Source organism: Lytechinus variegatus, chromosome 8 (genome assembly GCF_018143015.1).
Source record: "Lytechinus variegatus isolate NC3 chromosome 8, Lvar_3.0, whole genome shotgun sequence".
Classification (NCBI taxonomy): Eukaryota; Metazoa; Echinodermata; class Echinoidea; order Temnopleuroida; family Toxopneustidae; genus Lytechinus; species Lytechinus variegatus.
Genome location: NC_054747.1, coordinates 6909355 through 6935242, shown reverse-complemented (window position 1 = coordinate 6935242; position 25888 = coordinate 6909355). Strand labels below are relative to the sequence as shown.

The 25888-nt window shown below is 36.7% G+C and overlaps 1 protein-coding gene across 1 annotated transcript in view; it reads left to right on the top strand.

Annotated features, from left to right (window-relative positions):
- The window catches only part of LOC121420605, a 45995-nt gene that overhangs the window by 8867 nt on the left and 11240 nt on the right, over positions 1-25888 (top strand). The window contains exons 2-9 of the mRNA XM_041615268.1: positions 15890-16136; positions 17335-17391; positions 18799-18828; positions 20090-20202; positions 21109-21179; positions 22146-22354; positions 23514-23567; positions 25400-25513. Of these exons, the coding sequence (XP_041471202.1) occupies positions 15890-16136; positions 17335-17391; positions 18799-18828; positions 20090-20202; positions 21109-21179; positions 22146-22354; positions 23514-23567; positions 25400-25513 (895 nt within the window). The remainder of the gene's footprint in view (positions 1-15889; positions 16137-17334; positions 17392-18798; positions 18829-20089; positions 20203-21108; positions 21180-22145; positions 22355-23513; positions 23568-25399; positions 25514-25888) is intronic.

Here is a 25888-nt window from a genome sequence, read left to right as displayed (position 1 = left end):
ACCATGAATATATCATTATCAAGCTATTTGTACCCATTCTTCTCACATTATAGCGCAATCAGCCCCTTTCATGTCTTCTGCCTCAGGCAACATATCCTCGGCTATGTACTCGGTTTTATGCTGAACTCTGTTGCAAATACTAAACTGTCGCTCCATGTTTGGATTGATACCCCACGAGCTGTGATTTATAATTGATTAAAGAAATGATAATAATGATGCTGATGATAATGATGATGACGATACTACTACAAATAATACTTCTAATAATAATAATCATAATATAATGATGATTATGATGATGATAGTAATAATAATCATATTGATAACTATAATGATGATGATTATGATAATAATGCTGATAATGATAGTGACGATAATGATGAAAATGATGACGATAATTATAATAACCCATGTTTAACCAGTGATAGCTACTTTAGCTACAAGCTGTTCTTCCGGCGGGGAGTATTTTCTGCTTGTTCAATATTATATATAAGCGAATAATACAATATAGTCTTACATAGCGCTATGATACAAATAAAAACGCTATTAAGTGTTAATTGTTATAATTTTAGTCAATTTGATGGAAAACACTAACATTTACATGGATTTTGTTTGACATACATGACAAGGGGATCGAACTGTGTTGATGTCATTTTCATGACAGTCATTTCTTTATTATTTGAATCATATGTGATGCTCACATTGGTAAAAAAACGTTGATCATTTATTTATAACTTTCGCATATACATGAACTATTCCAGGTATTATTTGGATTTTTTAGTTTCCTTAAAATTCGTGACTGCAGCACCATCATTAAAATCAGAGAAAAAGCCCCTCGCCTCGTAATTGTAGCTAGCTTTTAATTAACCACGACAAAGGAAATTTAGCCCCATCAAATCTTATACCCCGTATAAGCTTTCAAAAAAGTTAGCCATGCGCTTTTTGATCGTCAATATAAGAATGGATCCATGCATGTTTTCATGCCATTATCCATTACATAGATTATTTGAATATAATGCATTTTCTCTTATGTGTTTATTACTGATTCTTTTGTTGATGTTGTTACTGAGAGAACGGCAAGAGCTTCTAACAACCTGGGAGCAATGCAACATTATATATAAATAACCCTACCTACGATTTGTAAACCAATTTGTCGGCATTTACCTTCTGTAGGCCTATTTAAGATCGCATGCTCGATCTTAATGAAAATTCATAAGTCAGAAAAAATTGGAACCAGTTGGATTCGAACCTGCCATCTACTGCTTTCCGGGCAGCGACTAACCACCAGGCTATTCTGGTTCACGGCTAAATCACGGCGAACTGGAATACAAATACCCTCGATCCTCTTCTTTCTGCCCCATTAATATGCAAAATATTTTCCTCCTATTAAAGCCTCTTTATTTTCAATCTCACCCACGTTCAAACTTAGACTAAAGACCTGTCTTTTCTATTAGTTTCCGCACATTTTTATCTCCTTTTCTATTTATCTTTCAATCATTTCAGGAGCTTTTACAGCTCAGAAACATTTATTCACATGGTTTCTGCGCTATATAAATCAGTTTATCAGTATTAGCATTTCTTTAAATCAAACAATAATGCAGATCGTGACAGGGAAGTACTAAAAAATGAAATTGATAAAAACCGCTTGCTTTTACGCACAATAATATTATGTATATTTGCATATTGTTCTGCTAATAATGTGAATAAATGTGTTTAAGGGTATGCAGCTCATACCTTTTGAATTGACGCAAATTGATTATTCGTCATGAATTTATTACGGGGACACTGGAACCGCCCGGGGATGGAGTTGCCTAGCTAGTCATAACAATGGACATGATGAAAATAATAAACCGCATTTTGGTGCCACCTCTTTTATTAATTGCAGGTCATCTTGTGAATGTGTATATACATTCGTTTTGGTGTCATTGCGGCATGAAGCAACATCGTAAAATAAATTGCTTTCGACTGTTTATTATCAGCTTTTAAGAATGGATATCCGTATCTGATTTTCTTATGTGATTTATTAAATGAACCATTCGTAAAGGAATTCGCCTTGTAATTACGGGGAAATTTACACATGTAGTGAACCATTTTTTTTTCTCAAGCGAGGAATTGCCAGTCGTTATATTCACCCAGGTATACATCATTGTGTAGTTGGATTCATCATACTGATACGATGCAGCTATAGCTGGTAGCAGTTTAACTAGGTGTGCGTCGATTCTAATTTTGGAGTAACATTAGGCATTGCATGATGCCTGTTTAAATATGCATGACATCGGTGTATACCGACTGCATTTATCGGGATAAAGATTAACTATTGATAACGTGTATTTTAAATTGGAGTATCGCCGAAAAGCAGTTACATCCGGAACAGCCATGATTGTAAGTCACTTAACACCTGATTATTATTTTGAAATATGTTGATATGCATGAGATGTATGAAGATAAATACAGATCAATAGTTTATCAAGGGTTCTAAGTGCAAAAGGCACAAGAATGAATAAAATTATCACTATTATTCTTGTTTGGTATTTTTTCTTACTGTTATTTTTATGAAATGTTCATCATCACCGTGCACCATCACCACCACCATCATCATCATTAACACCATCACCATCATCACCGCTACCGCCCTCGTCATCTTCATCATCATCAGCGGCAGTAGCAGCAGCAGCACCACCATTATCATCATCGCCATAATCATCATAATCATCATCATCATTTGGCCATCTTCGTCATCATCATCATTATCACCATCACCATCATCATCATCATCATCACCATCATCATCATCATCACCATCATCATCATCACCATCATCATCATCATCAGCAGCAGCAGCATCATCATATCACTATCATTATCATGAACATCACTATCATCATCATTATCACTATCATCATCATCATCATCACCATCATCATCACCATCACCATCATCATCAGCAGCAGCAGCAGCATCATCATATCACTATCATTATCATGAACATCACTATCATCATCATTATCACTATCATCATCATCACCATCATCACCATCATCAGCAGCAGCATCATCATCATCATCATCATCATCACCATCATCACCATCATCATCATCATCACCATCATCATCATCATCATCACCATCATCATCAGCAGCAGCAGCATCATCATATCACTATCATTATCATGAACATCACTATCATCATCATTATCACTATCATCATCATCACCATCATCATCACCATCATCATCACCATCATCATCATCAGCAGCAGCAGCAGCATCATCATATCACTATCATTATCATGAACATCACTATCATCATCACCATCATCTGTCCATCATAATCATTATCATTGCCATCATCATGACCATCATCACCACCATCATGACCATCATCGTCATCTTTATCATTACCACCACTACCAACGTCTTCACCGTCTTGACCCCTTCCATCAAAATATCTCTCTTCATTTAATTTGATGGGAAATGGGCGTATCGTTTAAGCATGTGTTTATATGTGATTTTTTGTTTTCTTTTTTTTTTTGCTTGTCAATTTGTTTTCCTCCGTCCCCCCTAAAGTTTTGTGCCCCTAAAATTTAGGTTGATAACTTTTTTTCCTTTTTTTTGCTGGTCAACTTACACAATATCTTAAAGATTCCATACATGTAGACACTTTGTGGGTGATTTAATTGGATTCTTTACGAACTCATTTTGAAATCTCCACCACACCTGGCATTTATCTTTACCCAAACATGCAAACTGAGTCAACAATCGATCAGTTTCATTTTCAATTTTTTTCCACGTCCCCCCTTAAAGTTTAGGTTGATAACCTTTTTTTAATGTTATTTTTTATCTTGTATCCATCCTTAATTTTCAGGTGGACCCCCCCCCCCTATATTTTTGGGATAGGGAACAATCGGGAGCAATAACCTTTTCAGCCCCCCTAAATTTCTTGGCTTCCGCCGCAAATGATTAGCTGCCTTTGAAAAAATTGTTTGGTATTGTCAGACATCCGCATACTTCGTTAATGACTGAAATTCCCCGCTTCCCCACATGTCAGTTGCCATGGGTGTTTATTTGTGTTCATGGTTGGTGGGGGGAGGGGGTGAATGACATAAATGTTGTTCTCTGTTAAGAATTTTTTTTGTCATTTCGTTTGAAGGGGGCAGTGGCCTTACGGGTCTTACATTTTTAAGGGCGAGACATGGCATGAAATGCAAAATGTATAATGAAAAAATATATATATGCAAGCGAGAGAAGCAAGCGAGCAAACAATTAGACAATTTTAATACAAAATCTAATTTTGTGATAGATTTTAACATGATATTTAAAAAGATATATATCTCCACCCTTTTCCCTGTCAGTTCTTTCTTTTCTCCTTTCTTGGTCATGATATTTTCTTGGGGGTTGTTGTCCTTTAAACCCAAGTTTGTATGCCAATAGGGGATGGGTAGTTCTTATAAGACGAAAGTTTTAAGTACAATTTTAGATAACTTTATTTTTACAAGACGAAGAGCTTATACGTACTGCATCAGTAATTCGAGCGCGAAGCGCGAGCTCAAGTTTTTGAAAAAAAATATGACCTGAAAATTAATCACTTTCACGACTCTTATCGGTTTTCATTGTTATATCTGATTTATGAATTCTTTAAAATTTCAAGTCCCATTTTTGCAATTTCTCCTATTTAACTTGATTATAGATGAACACTAATAGTGATATTTCAAATGATGGTAAAATAAAGGAGGCAGATCACATGCGATTGGTTGCTGGAAGGAGTAAAATAATGTCAAGAATAAAAACATAATCATGAACATGTCCACGAACATTTTATTTTATTTCATCCTGTAGTTTCTTTTTCTTCATCCATTCATCTGTGTGTAGCAGTTTTCGAAATAAATTGTTTCAAACAAACGTAAGAAAATTATGAGCAAAACAATATCAGAGGTCCAATGGTCATTATGCGTAAATGAGATTACCATCGATAACACCCTTATGATAATTATCATAATAAGCATCATAACTACTATTGATATTATGATTTTAATGATAGTGATAATAATATTAATAATAATAATGAATAATTATGATAATAATAACATTTGTTATAGTTAAAATAACTTGCCATATGATTCATCACTAGAAAATGTAATGTTCGAACTCAAATTATTGGGGGATTATTTCACAGGCCTTCCCCCTGAATACCTGAAATATTGGGGAGGGGTATATCCCCCCTCCCCGATTGACACCCATGCTAGTTGCCAATATTCAGGAAACGTAAGGATTTATGTTCCATTTCCCCGTAGGCCCGGATAATAACGAGAATTGTTTAATTTTATGTTTTATAAAAGTACTTTCCGAGTGATAAATGAAAGTTGTCGCAGTAATCACTGATATCATGAGGAATTCTGTAAACAACGGTAGTGTTTAATTTTATCCGAAAACTATAGGCCTACCTGGGGCCCGTAACACAAAGCTTAGTTATGATCGTAGAACCCTTTTCTACGATTGATTCCATTGACAACAATGTACAATCAATCGTGAAATTAGAGCACACGATCAATCGCTAAACTTTGTGTTACGGGATTCTGGTATATTTATACAAATTTATGTTTTAATTTTGTGAAATTTTGAAATCAGTAAGATCACCAACACGATAAGGGCAAGCGGGGGCATGTATTATTATTGCTTGGAAGAAGACCGGACGATTTGCCGAAATATATCGAGCTTATTTTGCTAATTTCTTAGCAATTACACAATATCTTCAAGATTCCATACATGTAAACACTTTGTTGGTTATTTCATTGGATTCTTTACGAACTCATTTTGAAATCTCCACCAAACCTGGCATTTATCTTTACCCAAACATGCAAACTGAGCCAACAGTTGATTAGTTTCATTTTCAATTTTTTTTCAAAGCCACCCGCTGTTTAAAGTCTGATTCGGATCAGAGAAAACACAGTTACAGTTACGTCAGTGGAGCTTGGTCAAAAAGCTAGTTGTGGCGCCAAATCTGGGCGTCGTGTCGTGCGCCTGTAATGCAAGCTGCATGGGTGAAATTTCGAATCGCAGAGGTTTGAGCCCTTGGGAACGTTTCCTGGGGAGCGTTTCATCAATATTTTCATCCGACAAGTTTTCAGATCTGACATCTTTCCATGATTTTGATTGGCTGAGAGGCACTGTTCCTATGGTAACTGTCGGATAAAATGGGACTTGTCGGATAAATCGTCCGACAAGTCCCTTCATGAAACGCCCCCCCCCCCCCCTGATTAGGGACCTGTCGGACGTTTTATCCGACAGTTACCAAGGTCACAGTGCTTCTCAGCCAATCAAAATCAAGGAAATTTGTCAGATCTGTGACTTATCGAAAGAAAATGTTGATGAAACGCCGCGGCGCGCGCGCCATCCCCCATGCATGGTCACGTCTTTCCGATGTCGCATCGATCCCCGGTCGATTCATTGAGTAATGATAGAACAGTTTCATACTAACTGAAGCGGTTACCCTGAATAAATATAACAGTATTACTTATATCAGGATGTACAAGGAGACATTTAAATAGATATATGACTGAACTTCCCACATGCCTTTGTGATTGTAAATAATAATACTTATAATAATAATAACAAAACAATATTTATAGTGCGCAAATAATCAGCTCCAATGGATGCTCAAGGTGCCTGACAATATAGTATTCAACATAATAAACAGTAAATAAGAAAAAAAAATCAAATTATAAAGATTACACTGCAATTTCTAGGGAGCGGGGGTTATTAAGGTACAGGTATTAACGACAATGATACATTTTTTTGTTTAGATTAGATATGCCTATAAGATGAGTCTATTATTATATAACTATGATGAAAGTTGTGGGTAAGGGGTGTATAATTTTTTCTATAGATTTAACGAAAATTCATTAAGCCACGTACCGTACAAAATATGACAAAATAATGACGCACGTATTCACCTAGCTATGTGCTTCAGGTGCTCGTATTACCCCGGCTGAGCTCGTCTGCCGATTCCGGTGCGCACAGCCTTTTTTAGGAATAGCTTACTGCCTGTACCCATTTACCTCACCTGGGTTGAGTGCAGCATAATGTGGGTAATTTCTTGCTGAAGTGAAACACGCCGTGGCTTGTGAACACGTGAACATAAACACAGTATGAGGGAGGTTGAAATTGTACAGCTGATTGAAATATGCTCCATATTTGGAGTAAAACATTTTAAAGGGGGGAGACTGCTTTTTAAGGGTGTGGGAAGTAGCGGACCGTGACCCGGAGGAGACAAAGCATTGGGGGGCACTGCATTTTTTGTGAACAATGCCGTGCCCCCCCCCCCCAATGCTTTGTCTCCTCGGGGTCACGGTCCGCCACTGGGTGCGGGGTTGATGTGATAGCCTTTGTTATATATTTGCTTGTCAGAAAGAGCCCCTCAAATTCAACCACATCCCCCCTTAATATCAAAGGGGCAAACCTGTTCACACACACAAGATTTCACCCCACCCTCGGCCCACACACAAAAGTTCACATTTTCGTTTATGTGCCTTAGTTTTTTTTTTCTCCCTCTCTCTGACACACATAAACACACACACAATGACACACCCACTGTCTCGTACTATCTGTCTTCTTTCATCTCTCTCAAATTTCATCACCTCCATTTCTCAAAACTGTCATAATTCATTTTCAAAGAACATAATATGCGGCACGTGATAGAACATGAGTTCCTTTATCATCATGATCATTACACCCTTCGAATGTTTTTTTTTCAGCTTAGATATAGCGTTTGATAGAACTCTGGCAAATAAAACGTCATACGAAGATAGCACTACCCTGGGTCGCAGGGGACTATGAACATTTCATGTCATGCCACGTGACAGTTATGAGCAAAAATATTTGTATTTGATTTTTTTTTTCAATTTCGGGTATGTGAAAACTGAAAATCCAACTGTGATGATGTTATCACGATTGTTGCGTGCTTCACAACCATGACAACTGCGCCTCAAAATACATTCAAGTACTTGCACAGTGTGAAAATGATGGGACAAGCTTTTATCTCCGAGGAGATTTCCAAGAAGCTAATAATAACAATGATAATAAAATAATGATAATGATAATAATAATAATGATAATAATCCGCTTTTACACACTGTAAAAACTGTGGTGTTAAAACTGACAACAATTGGTGTTAATAGAGGATCACACCCTGAGATGTTAAAATTACACCCTAAAGATTGAATATAACACCAAAGAGTGTAAATGTAACTACCAATGGTGTTGTAATAACACCTACAGGTGTAAAACTAACACCACCAATTTAACAACGGTGTAAAATAACTGGTTGTTGTCCTCTATGTACACCGGTTAACACCACATTTTTTTGCTAGCGCTTAATACATCAGAACGACGTGTCTAAGCGCTTTACATATGTTATTACCCCAGTCATTAGATTTAATCAGTCATTCCCACTCCCTGGGGAGTATTCCAGTCAGTCGCCTGTGGTGATGCGTACACGGTACTGGACAATCTACAATTACTTTCACATCCTACCGGGTAAACATTTAGCACCTGGGTCGAGAGTGGCAAATTGTGGATTAACACCTTGCCAATTAAACGACGCCAGACCGAGGCGGATTTGAACGAAAGAAGCAAGCTGAGATAAGATATCTTATCTGTTAAATTAGAGAAAATTGAACGTATACTTTCTCTATCAATAACATATGTATGATAATTTTTCGGCTTAATTCTTGCAAAGATAAGAAATAGAATAAATCCTTTGTACGCGCCCTGAACCGACATTTTGCTTGAATTTTCATTCTAAAAAGTTTACCTAATGTTTGGGGAAATGAGAACATTTTGTAAATTTTACGCAACAATGATTACGTGGAAATTGACCCTTCCAACGTGTATTTGCCCATTATTGGGGGTGGGGGATTACCCACCATGTATATTCCCTTTATTTTCTGTTTTCGTTTGGAGATTTGATTCTTGCGAGTGTTAATACGCGTATGATTACATGAACTGAAAGGCGCTTGTAATACAGTACAAAGACAAAAAATACAACGCTTTTAAACCACGATCAAAGACACTTCAGTGCAAATACAAACATCCCTTGTCCTTACTTACAACATACACAAGCATGGTTAATAGATTTAAAATAGTTTTCGCGTTGAATGCATTTATGTATGTTTTTTGTTCGATGATCTTTAGTCTGTTTTAGTTGTTGCTATTACTTTTTATCTAAGATAATGTTGTAATTTTTTTAAACATGTTCATTTTGGTTCTTGGACCTTTGTGTCATGTATATATATCCCTTGAACGCTTTAGCGCCTTATAATATGACGGCTTATCTACTGACAACGGACATATTATTATTATTGTTATTATTATTATTACTATTATCATTATGATTCTGATCATTATTATTATTAGTAGTAGTAGTAGTAGTAGTAGTAGTAGTAGTAATAGTAGTAGTAGTAGTAGTAGTAGTAGTAGTAGTACACTCTAAAAAATGAAGTGCTAATTCAGCTCTTAAAGAGCGTGTATAGTGACTGCACTTCGGAGTGCTGATTTGTCTAGTTCAAATTTGAACGAGTCACTATACACGCTCTTTAAGAGCTGAATTAGCACTTCATTTTTTTAGAGTGTAGTAGTAGTAATAGTAGTAGTAGTAGTAGAAGTAGTAGTAGTAGTAGTAGTAGTAGTAGTAGTAGTAGTAGTAGTAGTAGTAGTAGTAGTAGTAGTACACTGTTAAAAACAGAAGATTTTACAGAAGAAAAATAAAAAAAAAACAGATTTTACATAAAGAAGTAACCAAAGCATTCTGTAAATTGTTAAAACAGGAAAGATTTTATACAATTTTCATAGAATTTTACAGAACAGGTCTGTTTTAAAAAGGGGGAAAACAGTTTTATTACCATAAATTTGTAAGGGCACATACACCAAATATCTATTTTCTGTAAAGATTACACAGCGCAGTTAGATAACAGGTGTTCTCGAGACTCTGCTGCAGGAATTTTTGTTTTTTAAGTAGAAATTTTCTAACAGTGTAGTAGTAGTAGTAGAAGTAGTAGTAGTTGTAGTAGTAGTAGTAGTAGTAGTAGTAGTAGTAGTAGTAGTAGTAGTAGTAATAGTAGTAGTAGTATAGTATTGTTATGTATTTCTATGTTTTGAACCGAATAATTTTAATATAATATCATCTAGCATGTCTAGAGCCACATTCAAATGATCGAGAAAAATGGCACAAGCCATTAATATATGTAATTGTTTCCAGAAAACTCCGCCATTTTTTGTGGGTAAGGGTTTGTTTGCCTGCGTGGGATGAGAATGATTCCTGTTTATATACAAAGGTTATGTACTTTTTCATGTTCGCGTATTCATAATCATACATCACAATAGGAAGCAACATACCGTAAAATACAGAAAAAGAAAAACTCTCATGTCAAAACAAGTGACAAACAAGTATTATGCGAATCGTCTTGTCAGTTTGTAGAGAGTACTCTGGCTCAGTTGATAAATCGCCGGAGTTTGAAACACAAGATCCGGGGTTCGAATACCTCATACAACAACACTTGCTTCCTCTGGCACGGCATTTGTCTACATCTGTCACTCCCCACCCAGGTGTAGTAAATGGGTACCAGGTAGGAGGACATTCCTTGAATTCCCAAGCACCCGAGCAGAGTGGCAGTGCTAAAAGGCAGTGATAACACAGTATATGCTGCGCTTAAAAAATTGTATTTTAATACAATGTTTGCTAGCGTGGCGTTATCATAACGCTTAAAAGCGCTATGATAAACGTTGCATATAATTACAGCATATGCCTATATTTGATATTAAGTGTCATTATTATACCCGATTTGATATCATTGCCAACAGTGGCATGATGAGTCCAAAGTTATTGGGGGCACAGCACGGTGTATGGAGGAAATGTGTCAATAGTCGCGCACGACCGACGCAAGCGAGCAAAAAATAATAATAATATAGGTATATTTACCCAGGGAATTCAAGCCGCTTCAGTTCCGAAAACTGTTCTCCCAGCGGGCCGTGCTATTATCATTACCCGGCTTTAGCTGGGCTGCCTAGGCGCTCAAAGCATTCAAGGAATTTCTTCCTACCGGGTACCCATTCATCTCACCTGGGTTGAGTGCAGCACAGTGTGGATAAATTTCTTGCTGAAGGAAATTACGCCATGGCTGGGATTCGAACCCACGACCCTCTGTTTCAAAGTCCGAAGACTAATCCACTGGGCCACAACGCTCCACATCGACAAAATCGACTTTTTAAATTGAAAATCAAATTTACATTAATACCATGGCTTTGTAACAAAAGTGTTTAAAAATGTGATATAAACTGACATTCTCACTTCAGTTTACAAAGAATCTGTCAATGAGAATTGATATGGTGGTAAAGAAACTTTTATGACGTAATTTTATGTATATTATTCAATTAAAAACGGACTATTATTTTCTACGGTTAAACTATAAAGCTTACAAATGAAGCTACCATAAAGATGATATATACCTGTACCATGGCGAATATAAACAGTGATGTGATAAAATGCACCAAAACAAGATATATTTTGGATATGACATCATTATTTCACTCATTTGCATACCGCCGCATGACATGCACTCACTGTATCGTAAATGTTGGAATCTAACCTTTTTCCATGTTACAGGTTTGTTTAATAGTCAATATTTATTAAATCTAACTTGATATTCTTGTTCAAACAGTAGTGTTCACTGAAAAATAAAGTTTGTAGTCAGAGCACAGTATTATCTGGCGAATATTCGAGCTATTCCAACATCAAGTTTTAATAAGTACCCGGATATATGATATTTGTTTGAAAAAAAACGTGTTATGTCTACATATTATTTGTGTAATAATTACATGACATTATGTAGAAGATATTACAGTTCAAGCATTATGTATATTAAAAACAAAATACATTGTTGCATTTCTATTCTTGGCGCATGTAATTTATCGGGAGGATCAGTAATTTGGTACAATGGCGGCAAGATGGATTTTTTCCTGTAACCTTGCTGTCAAAACCTCCAAATAAATTTCCCAAATTCTACTGATGGATATCACTAAATACTACAATACCAAGAAATGTGCGATATATCGACAGCTTTCCATCTTTTTATAGAACAGCAGTTCTGGGCACTGATTTACAAAGAGTTACGATTGATCCATGTTAACCACAACTATGAAAAGCCAGCAACGTCAACATCTAAAATACATGTTCGTTCAAAATATATATTTTCTAGAAATGATGTATATTCCTACATTCATTGTTCGCTTGAAGATTCAATGTGATTCTTTTTTTTACGAAGGACATTCAGTGCAAATATTTTATAAATAAAAAAATTACGACGTTGATGGATTTCCATATACTTGATGTGGATCGGATCAATGACAACTCTTTGTAAGATGGGCCCTGGTGAACATTGTGTCATTGGACCATGTTCCCATTATTCAATAATGTATTGATCGAATTATTTGTATAATTCCTTTTCACTCGTTATTTTTTCCTTTCTTCTATTTGCTCTCAGTGGGGAAGCAAACACATTGAAAGAATGAGCTGATCCTGAATAGCTCTCCTGTATTAGCTTCTTTTGTTTAGTGTTCAAGGTTGTTCTATACTGCAAATCCCATTTTTCACAACTTGATCACAACTTGAAGTACATCATACGTGAGGCCACAATCGACCCCTTCAAGTTCTTCTCCTATCCAAGAACAATTAAAAGAACTGGGACAACCTACCCAGCTCAGCTGTAAACACAATGGTAATGTCCAGTTTCAAGGAGGCTGCTCTCCCTGCCATCAGAATGATGCAGCCCCCTGTTGGATCCCAAATGATTTAAGGCCAATAGCTTGATTTTTACTTGCACTCGGCTATCAATAACCATTTCTGCACTTCATGACACTCCTTCCAGTGGCTCACTTTATTCATCATCCCAGTATAGCTTCCTGTATGAGCTGCCGAAGAGATTACTCCATCAAGTATCAAGTATCTTCCTTTTTGTTAGATGTTAACACTTAACATGCTCAAGAAAAAAATCTCAAGAAAAGTTGAAAGATTATTGGTTATTTCATTTTTCAATTATTTTGCTGCTATTCCGTTGCTAGAAAGATGATAGGAACATTGTTCTCCCAATATACTAATGCACATACTCCCAATTATAAAGGTCCGGTCATATAAAGGGAAGTTGCCAATACGTCTATTACCAAGTGGTCAACTCATCACATGGTCTACCTTCATTTAGTCTAATGCCATTACGTCCATCAACATTTCGTCTAACAACCATTTTGTCCATTAAGCATTTGGTCCAATCATCACTTCGGCTAATCACCAGTTAGTCTATTACCATTTCGTATCTTAACCGTTTGGTCTAGTTATTTTCATTCATTTCGCCCAACAAATACTTAGTCCAATTATACCAAATGGTATGTGGACTAAATGACAGACAATGTGATTATCATCATAATGTTTAAATAATCATATTCATTATTTGATTATTATGATTAATATGAAAGGAATTAATATGAGAGGAAGGGAATTAAAAAGTTCTAAAAAGGCACAAGCAGCAATAACAAATAATGGAATCGTTAAGAATATGCATGGATTGGGGGGTTCTATAAAAATTTTACAAAACTGTTCACAAGTTCACACTAACTTCCTCTTGTTAAGTTTTGCCTCCATTATATATATATATAATTACATTGGCTCATATACATACATGTATATATAATAACTGAATGGGCGGATTATGAAAATTACAAACAAAAGAGAAATGCGGTTAATAAGTTCACTGCCATTGTCAATAATCTAAACGATTGTAAATAAAAAGTATAATATGCCGTTACGCCTCCGAGGGTTATACAGTCATGTAGATTACGGGAACTTTGTAAAGAGGCGCCACTATATATTCCCAATGATGCTTAAATCATCCCTGGCGATAAGAGGATACACGATTGGCTGATCGAGAGTGAAAGGGAGAGAGAGAGAAAGAGAGAAGGGCGAGTAGGAGAGAGAGGAGGAGGAAGAGAGAAAAAAGAAGAAGAGAGAGAAAAAAAAATTGGGGGGGGGGGGCAGATGATACCGGGGAGCTTCCATCATACGTGTCATAAGCCAATGAACAAATACGAAAAAAATACCCACAGTTTTTGCGCTTCAACTCCGTTACTTTTTTCGTTGTAGACTTGTACTGCTCTGTGCCTGTAACTTATACTGTCTTGTTTTTTCCCCCATTATCCTCTCTTTGTCATTGTCATCAACGCCATCCACCAGAGAAAGGCAAACACGATCGTGGACTTTGTTTACAATTTAAACCACGCCAAAAAAAACTGTTGGTGGTTGTCTTTATATCGATTGAACTCTTAAAGGACAAGTCCACCCCAACAAAAACTTGATTTGAATAAAAAGAGAAAAATTCAACAAGCATAACACTGAAAATTTCATCAAAATCGGATGTAAAATAAGAAAGTTATGACATTTCAAAATTTCGCTTCATTTCGCAAAAACAGTTATATGAACGAGCTAGCTACATCCAAATGAGAGAGCCGATGATGTCATTCACTCACTATTTCTTTTGTTTTTTATTGTTTGAAATATGAAATATTTTGATTTTCTCGTCATTGTCATGTGAAATGAAGTTTCATTCCTCCCTGAACACGTGGAATTCCATTATTTTAACATTTTGTGCTTCAGGCAAGGAGGTCCTAATCGTCAAATTCGTAAAAATTGAAACATTGTATAATTCAAACAATAAAAAACAAAAGAAATAGTGAGTGAGTGACATCATCGACTCTCTCATTTGGATGTAACTGGCTCGTTCATATAACTATTTTGTTAAAAATAAGCGAAACTTTGCAATGTCATAACTTTCTTATTTTACATCCGATTCTGATGAAATGTTTAGCATTGTGTTTGTCTGATTTTCCTCTATTGATTCAAATCAACATTTTTCTGAGGTGGACTTGACCTTTAATAAGCAATAAGTTCTAATTTCACTCGCCATAATCTTACTATCCTTCCCAACAAACTATTGTGACATTAAGTTGAATAGATTCATTTTTTTATTTCGATGATGCTTTTTATTAAACACAACAAAAGAACATTAGAAAAAAATGTTTCATTTCATGCACATTCATCACATTCCACGAGGTCGAGTAAAAAGATTTTAAAAAAAATAAGAATCTAGCTACCATGTTATTCGAAACTTCGAATTATTTGCAGTAGTTTCAAATAGAGTCTGGCTTTATGTAACAAAATAATTTTAAATCTGCTCTTCTTAGCAGATACCCCCCCCCCCCCATATCTGGATAAAATGAGCACCGTGTCTCTGCCGATGACCTCCAAATTGTATATATTGTACACATGTAACTTAATTTTCATCTTTATGACTTATGACTTCCACTTAAAACGCACACCTTTCAACATTATGTGCGGCATGTGTTTGTATATATATTGTTCACGTCATTTGGATGAGATTGTATGAAAAAAAGTAGGCTGGGCGTACTCTCTAAATTTACGACGATTTCAAATTATCCAGCTCAGCTAGGAGTAGTAACCAACCGAACATTGGATTCAGATTTAAATCCTTTTACCTTACCGCTGTTACTTCTCTTTAAATAGGCTGGATGTCGTGGTTTTCCATCTTTTCTGTCCAGTGCTATCTCACAGCATTCATTGATCTTTCTGCCTGTCATTTCCTAATTATTTCCAAGCCAACTTTTTCTTTTACGTCCTCTTCCTCTTCTGTCTTTTTTAAAATAGATTTAAGAATAACTAATCTCTATAGGGTCAAATATTCGGTTGGCCAATATTCACAGCCGATCTTGATTTAATTGAAAGAGCGAAGACCAAGTGGCAATTATGTTCATTATTTTTCTTTTGTTACGTCACAGGACGTGAATGACGTCAATCCTATCATCGGAGACATTGAGCTCGAGACGTACGACCCCGCTGATGAGAAAGGGGGGAACGTTTTCCGTCAGCCCGACGATGCGGACACGAGCACCATAGGGGAAGAGATCTTCCACCCAGAAAGTAGGAAGAAAAAGTCGCTGACGAAGTCCCTGCTAAAGGGATTCATCGTGGTTGCAGTCGTAGTCGTCATCGTTGTCGCAATCATCTGCCTTGTCATTTTCCTTGGTGAGTGGTGACTTATCATCCAATTTACTTCTTGAAAGAAATACTGCTTCGTTTGTCAAAACGTGACTTTCCATGTAAAAGTCCTTGTAAAACTAGCACTTTCCTTTCAAAATTTGTGAATTTTTTAACAAGTTGCTCTCCCTCTCTTGCTATCTTTTCTCATTGGGTATCAGACACTTATCATATTGAACAAGGGCTTAGGCTAGGGGTGCACCCTCCCGCTTAGGCAGAGGGATGGACACTAACAAGCAAAAGCAAAGTTAAACAAAAATTGTACTCCTTCTGTTTTCAACAGCTGATTTTTCAAACTTTAGTTCCACCTCCCCAAGATGTGCACACCCATTCCAATTTACTTTAACCTCTCCAGGACGTGCACCTCCCGATGCCTGAACCAGCCTACGCTCCTATGTAGACTTTTTAAGTATGATTCCCATGGTGCTAAACTCTGTTGAAAAGGGTGACTACAAACCTGCAAAGTGTTAATTGATTAAGTTGGCTCTCTCCTTCCCTGGCCACCTTGTGTTAATCTCTGAGAATCAATTTTCGATTCATGTGTAATTTATCAGTATTGTAAAATCAATGCATAATTTGTGATATGAAATTGTCTAATAGATAATAATGGCTAAAAAGCAAAAAAAAAAGTTCGAATTGTAACAAATTCATGAAAATATTAAATCGTTGGAAAAGTCGCATCATAGATGATATTTCTCTTAAACAGAACAACTTTACGCCCGTAAGACATATTGGCCCTATGGATTAGTCTCCGGACTTTGAAATAGAGGGTCGTGGGTTCGAACCTCAGCCACGGCGTAATTTTCCTTCAGCAAGAAATTGAACCAGGTGCTTCACTCAACCAAAGTAATGTACCGACAGGAAATACGCAATTCATCAAAAAGATGTTAGCACCGGAATCGATATCCCAGCTAGTCCGGGGTAATATAGAAGATTCTTGAGCGCCTAAAACAGTAAAAGAAGGAAGTGTGCGTTATACAAATACCCTATATAATAGTTATTATAACTTATTGTTATCACATTTTATTTTCATTTCTTTTATATTTCTACCATTTTTTTGTTGCTTATACTGTAATCTAAATTCTTTTATTCATTTGTTGTTCTTGTATACTTGTACATATGTTTGTATGTTTTTAAAGGATGTCAAATAAATGAATTGAATTGAATTCTTCCCTCACCTTCACAGGTCCAGAAATAGCAGGGCCCACAACAAAGGCGCCACCAAGATCAACAACAACTCCAGGTAAATGTGATAATTCACCCCAACCCGGCTTGATCTTCACACACACACACACACACACACACACCCACACACACCTTCTATTTAATCCAAATCGAGAACTCAAATTCGTTTATTTGTATACATGCCCATGTGAATAAACAAACGAACACACCCATGCCCATAAGACCGGTGGTAAATGTTATCCCGCCTCGATCTTTACCTAACCCACACCTACACCCTCACATGCTGTTCAAATCCCCATACTGATACTGGTATAAGTAAGGTCCAGGGAAACAAACATATAAAATCCCATATGTACGTACTTAAACCCTTATGGGCTTACTGCATTATAATAACCCACCTCAGTATCCACCCACACCCACACCTCATGAAGACTTAGTAGCTCGATAGAAACAAAAACACACACGCATATGTCCATGTACTAAGACCCCCATGGTAAAAGTTACATTGTAAAATCATGCACAGAACCCCATCTGGTCTTCACCCACATACACACACCCACTCCCTCACACACTCTTTATTCCTCTAAAGAACGAAAAACCCCATATTGGTATACTGGTCCACACAATGAAACACATTCATGCTCTAAGATTCGTTATTACTGTTGCATTGAAGATCACGTTTCTGTGTTCACCCGCACCCACACCCACTATAGATACTGCCCACTAGCTCCTCTGAAGAACACAAATCTCTATACTGGTATAGGACCATAGAAACAAATACGTTACACCCATGTCCAAGACCCGTGGTAAATGTTCAATTGCAAAATCACATAACCCCGCCTCGGTCTAATTAACCCACACCCACTCCCTCACTCCCCTCGAGAACGCGTATTACTCTTATATAAGCCCTTACAAACAAACACACACACACCACTAAGACACATGAGGCATTCTAAAATCACATTACGAAGGCATCAGTCCTCACCCACACACACAGACCCGCTCAGAGAATACGAAAGCCATTTAGTCGTATTGACGCTTCCCACAGACACACACGCGCACACTATTCACGCCACTCAATGCTCCATTCATACTGTTCCCCTTTGCATTTTTCATATCCCACACTACCCAAATCCACATGCACATCCACGCCCTCTGAAAACTGGAATTGTTTAGCAGAGGGTTTTTTTTTCTATTTATTCAAAAAAAAATCCTAGTTCTACTCATCTCTATAAGCGTGTACACACACCCTCAAACCTTCCAGGGTACACCAACCTCCATAGTTCAAGGAAAGGCATATTATTCAGATTAGCAAGCAGATGCATTCAGAAATATAACGCCAAGTACACTTAGCCCCCCCCCCCCCTCGTCCTCTCCCCTCTTTCCCGTAACCGTGAATCATCACTTTATATTTTTAGTTCGTTTTAAAAATGCTTTTCTTCGTATTTTTCTTTTTTCTACCTAGCTCCAACCGTCATTCCGGGAGTAGTAGTTGGTAAGTATTCACTTGGTCTATAATGTTTATAAGCAGTTGGTATACTTCTTAGAAAATACACTTTAGACTAAATGAAAGTAGACCATGTGGTGAGTGGACCAGTTGGCAATAAACGAATTGGCAATTTACCTATCAGATGAGCTGAGAAACCAAACCTGCTCTGCAATAGGTGTTTGTCTCTGAGTCCACAACCACAGTCACGCTTGACCAGAGGTAGAATTAAACCAGCGTTTAGAATACGAGCCACTGTGGAGCCTATTTCTGAGGGGTTCACAAGCCTAATTCATTTCCCATAAACTCGTGTGTTAAAGTGGCACTTAAAAAAGAATTCATAAAAAGAAGGAGGAAATTCGAGGGTTGAACGTTTACTACCAGTGGATAGGATAAATGTCTGACATTCCATATCTTACCAGAAAAGGGTACCTCGACCGGCTCATTTTAAAAATAAATCAGCATTTATGAAGACTACACCTGACGGGATCAAATTCATCACTTAAGACAGTAAATGGCCCTAATTCTTCCGCCAGTAAAAGTATAGTTCCATAGTGGTGATATATCTTTCCAATTTGGAAAAAAAAAGAAGTTCAGTAGGTACCCTCCCTACAATCAGTGTTAGATTGTCAGTCATATTCATTCATTTTTGTCAATCAGCAATATCAAATTTAAAAATAGAGCAATGGGTTGGCTCGAATGAATATCTTTTGCCTGCCAGCTGTGATTGGGCCCGTGCAACCTGAGCATTATATTGGCTGAATGGTAGTTTATACAAAATAGTTTAGGAGACGAACTAGTTGTAAAAAGTCTGAGATTAAACAATGTAAGGGGAGATTAAACGGAAAGTATACGAAGCTGCCGGGCAACCATTTACCTGTTTGCACATGTGTGCCAAGTTGTCATACTCTAAAAAAAAGTTTATCCAATATTGGGTAAAATCATGGGAACATGCATGTTTGTTGGGTAAAAAGATAACAAATATTTTGTAAATTTTACGCAATATGGCGTTGAAATTTACCATTTAAACGTGCATTTTTGCCCAATATTTGGGGAAAAAAACAGCAAATATGCATTTTCCCTTTCTACCCAATATTGTGGTAATTTTTACTCTGTTTTTAGAGTGCTTTATCCCTTTCCAGTTTGGCTTTGATGGTGCTATATAGAAGACGCATTATAAATGTCGATTAATTATTACTATGATCATATTTCACTCTTAATATTCAATTATATCGGATTTATTATTCTCATTTAATCTCATCAATCCCAGGCGATGTGAACGTCAAAGTGTCTGCCACCCTGAATGGAATAGTATTCATTCCAGAGTTTAGTGACCCCTCGTCTACTGAATATATGGAGTTTGCGAGCAAGACGGAAGCTGAGGTAATCTTGTACCCACAGTGGGGGGGGGTAGAGAGCAGGGGCCGCCGAAGGGTTTTGACAGTTGGGGGCTGAGTGCTTCAGCCCCCCCCCCCCCCCGGTTCCGCGGCCCCTTGAAAGGGTCACAGCTAAGGAATGAAATTACTTTCTTTCTTTTAATAACCATGCAGAAATGGCATCGGTTAACACGTCTCTATATTATGTTGTTGTTTTTTCGTTTTCCCCGTGTCCCTTCACTTTTTTTCAAATTTCCTCTGTTGTTCATATCCTCATTTTCGAAGAATATTTTACAGAGGGAATACATCATCTTAATCATTCTGTGTCCTTTCCTGCATAATAATGATAATAATATGCCCATTTATATAGCGAAATTACTATGTGCATTTACTCAACTTCGCTTTGATACTTATTACCCCGGCTTTAGCTGAGCCGTCAATGTTAATAGGCGCTAAATGAATAAATCCTACCGGGTACCCATTCACCTCCTCCCCCCCCCCCCACCTTGTCGAGTGCAGCACAATGTGGATGAATATATTGCCGAAGGAAAATTACGCCATGGCTCAGATTCGAACCCACGACCCTCCGTTTCAAAGTCCGGAGACTTATCCACTGGACCACAACGCTCCACACGCATAAATGAATGATACAATTTTTTCTCGTATACATCAAAAACATTTAAATGGATATAAAATTCTAATTCATACATCAATAACTAGCATTCATGTATTAATTACATGGCGTACTATTGGGAACAATTGGCAGAGTTTACTAATTTATTATTTTCTAACCGTCTAACTATTTGCCTATCACTTCATGTGATGGATAAGGTTATCTTTATATGTCTGGGTCAAATTTTGCATTCCTTTTACGATTCAAAATATTAAATTTTATGATTCTTCTTTTTTTAAGATGATGAACGGACTACAGAATGACGATATGATCGGAGGCTTCGTAAACAATGTAACCGTGACAAGTTTAAAGTAAATACGTACTCTCCTAATTGAATTAATGATGATAATAATAATGATTATTATGATAACAATAAACAGTTCTTGTAGTGGATATCACATTAATACTTTCTGCCCAACTTTGGCAAAAGAAAGCAAATGATACATCATTCAAATCTGATTTATTGAAACGCCCTTTGTATGATGCCATGTTCAGGCAAACTTTGGGGAAGAAATGATCGTTCTCTGGAAAGTTATTGAAGAGGGTATGCTATTATATTGCACTGACGCCTTTGTAAACGACGAACACATGTTGCTCACTTAACAAATGTTACTTTTGTAACTTGCTTCCTTTTGCCAAAGTACGGCAGTTTTGCCTGGTGACCTTATAGTGCACAAGCATTTCAAGGAATTAATCCTGCCAAGTACACATTTACCTAACATGCATGGGTTGAGTGCAGCACAATGCAGATCAATTTCTTGCTGAAGGAAATTACGCCATGGCTGGGATTTGGACCCATCGACCCTCTAGTATATTGGGCCTAAACGCTCTCCCATGCACATCATCGGGCCCTATTGCTGCGAAGTCTTCGGATCGCGGCATGGGACTTATATATATACTTGTATTTTGTCAAATGTGTACCTTAGCGTTAAACCCTCAAGAAAAGAACACTTGTATTTTTTTTTTGGGGGGGGTTCTTATAAGCCTATAATTATTTGGAAAAACAGCAAATGAAAATGAACGAAAGTAACTAAAGAAGTATAAGTAGAAGTAGTAGTACTAGTACTAGAAATAGTAATAGTAGCAGTTATAGTATCAGTAGCAGTTTTAGCAGTCGTTAAAGGAACGGAAGGCAGCAATTTTAGCACAGGGGATGCCTGTATAGGTCTACTGCAGCCATGCATGCAGATCAAAGAAAATTGTTTTAAACGGCTACTTATGTTTTAATATTATGACCCCATTAACAAAAGATCATCATTTTCTCTTATTCCCTCTAGTCCTGGGAGTATTGTCGTGGGTGCAGAAATCGTAGTTTCTGGTGACGTCGCGACGGCCTTGCCTGGAACTGCAGACTCCTCATCAGCATTTGATGTTCAGCTTGAAGTAGCGAATCAGGTGTCTGATGCCACCAACGACGCTGTTATGCAATCGTTGTCCAACAATGACAACCTTGGATCTACAGATGTCCAAGTTGAAATTTCAGAGGGTAATTCTTGGTTCAGATTAAGATTCAGATTAACATTTACTTGGTATAAGATAAAATCAAGTTACAATAATATATATAAACAACGTAGTACATAAAATAAGTTAAAAACTTGTAAGCAAGCAACCCTCGACATACAAAATAATGAAATACAATGAGAATACAATTACATTAGATACAAAAAAATATATGTATAATAAATAACGATAAAAATATAACAATAAAGTCATACAAAAACTTAAGAATTAACGAACATTAAAGAAATAATTAGAATCATTGATTTGAATATATCAAGTGGCAAGTATTGTGCTCTTTAGTATATTTTTGAATGAAATGTAATTCGAAGTACCCTTTGAATCACTGTTTAGACAATTCCATTTTTTATCCCTGAAATCTAATTGATCTATTTTGTAAAAATGAATTTGTAAATTTTGGAAGATCGCTTATTAGGTCTTGGTATCCCCCATTCCAGAGAGAACAAAGCCACTGAAACACCCCTGAAAGACTAGTCTAGTAGACCCACATCTGCAGTGTGTGTACCACAGCTGATTCAACGAGTCTGCATAGCAGACTCTGAAATGGCTCGCTTCGCTCGCCATTTCAGGCTGGTTTGCTTCGCAAACCAGCATCAGCGCGCGCTGAGATCCCACCACACGAGTCTTTCAGAGCCTGCATAGCAGACTATTGAAAGACCAGGAATCCGTTTTCAGTGGATTTTTTGTATATGAATGGCCCTTGAGGTTCTTGGTTCTTCACAATTCATGGCCGATTTCTCGGTGGTCTTTGTAGCCTCCATGGTCTTCAAAACTTTGGATTATTCAGGGTTCTTTGGGCTGTTCGTCTACCCCTGAAGAAGAAGTGTTACATCAAAACTTTGGTTTTCATCCGAATAAACTTTTAATTTTGTTGCAGCTAAAAATCATTACCTTCTACAGCGACTCTTTGTACATAATATGTATGAGAGTGACTATGAATATATATATATATATACTCTTTGTATTATAACAGTTGAGATTTCCAAGAGTGCTCAATGCCAAGGAAGAGCAATGAATAATTTCATATTCTTATTTTCAATTCAATTATTTTGATTATATGTATTTGTACATGCATTTCCGATATTGAATTCGAAATTCTCATAGATTTTTATTTCTTTTCATGATAGTATCTGTTCCAGTAACAGCCGGTGGCACGAATCTACCAGATACCGTCACGCCTGGTATGTATCACTGTTTCGACATTATCTCAATAGCTCGTCTCTAAATGCCGCAAATAAACAAAGTTTTCAAATAATTTTCATAATTGAAGGGCAATCCCGCAAAAGAAAATTAATCTGAATATAAAGCAAATAATGGAACAACCAATACATTGGTTATTTCGATCAGAATCGGGTGTGAAAATAAAACACGCCCATTAAAAGTATCATTTATTTTCTCAAAGTAGTTATATATGCAAATCCTGGGTCCCGTTCCATATATGCATAAAGACTTGACATTGTAACAATAGGACAATATCTTTAACATCAATTTAAATGACTTTTATTAGCTTTAAACTGAATTAATGTAAATTTGTTATTAGGAGAACGGGCCCCTGGGCAGTAGGCCCTATGCAAGTGAGAGAGCGTGATGTCTACCTTGCACTGTACGATGTGAAATGTAGAATATCTACTTTTTAATATATATATGACAGTATAAGGACGTTTTTCATAAATTTACAATAGGTTATGATAAAGACTAGAGTAATCAAACCTTGATTTTTGTTGCAAGTACAGGAACGTAAGCACTTCCTATTTCAAACAAGTACAAGAGAAATAGTGGTGTAGTAATCTGGTGTAGTAATCTGGTTTTCCACTAGTGCCATTATTGCAAAGTGAGACCTATATTACCGATATGAATGATGAGGATAACAAGATTAAAGGGGAATCCAACCCAAATAAAAACTTGTTTTTATAAGGAAAAGAAAAATCAGACAAGTTGATAGGTGAAAGTTTGAACAATATTGGACAAACAAAAAGAAAGATATGAATTTTTAAAAGTTGTAAATATTGGTAATCACTATACCCATGGAGATTTCAAATTGGCCACATATGGGATGTCATAGTGATGTAAGGCAAGGACTACTCTTCCATGTACTCCAATACATATTATGGCTAAAATGTCATTTTTCCCAAAAGTTTTATTTCAAATTATATTTTTCTTTCATGAGGACATAAAACAATATACTACATGGGTTATGTTTAGATTAATGCCCCAGGGGAATGGGTAATTAGGAGAAAACCACAAATCCCTGATAATAAAGTACATGGCCTATGGGAAAGTTGTCCTTGCCCCTTGTCATAATTTACTTACCCAGTTGCCAATTTGAAATCTACATAGTATTAGTGATCTCAATTTTAAAGCAGCTATAACTTTCTTATCGCTTGTCCAATTTCTTTCAAACTTTCACCATTCTGTTTAATTTATTTTTCTCCTTCCCAACACAACATTTTATGGCCAAGGCTGGATTCCCCTTTAATTGATTATTATCATGACGATGATGACGGTATGTAGCCCTATGATATGTCATGATTATGTAATCATGATCATGAGTTTGTGTTAGCATTACTTGATTTTATTATTTTTATCTTCATATATACTACTATGATGCTATCATTGTTATTTTACTAGTATCATTATCTCCATTATTGTCACAATCATCACCATCATCACCATGCACCACCATGTACCATTATCTTCGCTGCTGCTATACCACCATAAATCATTGTCATTATCATTATCATCATCATCATCATCATCATTGTCATCATCATCATTGTCATCATCATCATCATTGTCATCATCATCATCACCATTATCATCATCATCATCGTCATCATCAGCGTCAATACCATCGATCACATATCCTCCTTCTCCTCCTCATTTATCACCACTGTCATCATCATCATCATCACTATCATCATGCATGTCCATCCTCAATCATGATCATCGATATTCATCGTTATCACGAGGTCTATATAATTGCAAATTCCCATGTTAATATTTCCCTTGACAGGAGAAGCTTGCAACGAAGGATTTTTCCGCTGCAACGACGGCACATGCATTACTCAATCGTTAAGATGTGATAATGAGGAGCAATGTTCGACTGGAGAGGATGAGCAACTGTGCGGTATGTTTTACGCATACATTCGTAATTCCGAAGCTTCGTAATTCCGAAGGTTCGGTTATTCCGAAGGTTCGTATTTCCGAAGGTTCGTAATTCCGAAGGTTCGTAATTCCGAAGGTTCGTCAATCCGAAAACGAAATAAGGTTCGTAATTCCGAAGGTTCGTTAATCCGAAAACAAAATAAGGTTCGTAATTCCGAAGGTTCGTTAATCCGAAAACCGAATAAGGTTCGTAATTCCGAAGGTTCGTTAATCCGAAAACGAAATAGGGTTCGTTAATCCGAAAACGAAATAAGGTTCGTTAATCCGAAAACGAAATAAGGTTCGTTAATCCGAAAATTAAATAAGGTTCGTATTTCCGAAAATGAAAATAATTCAT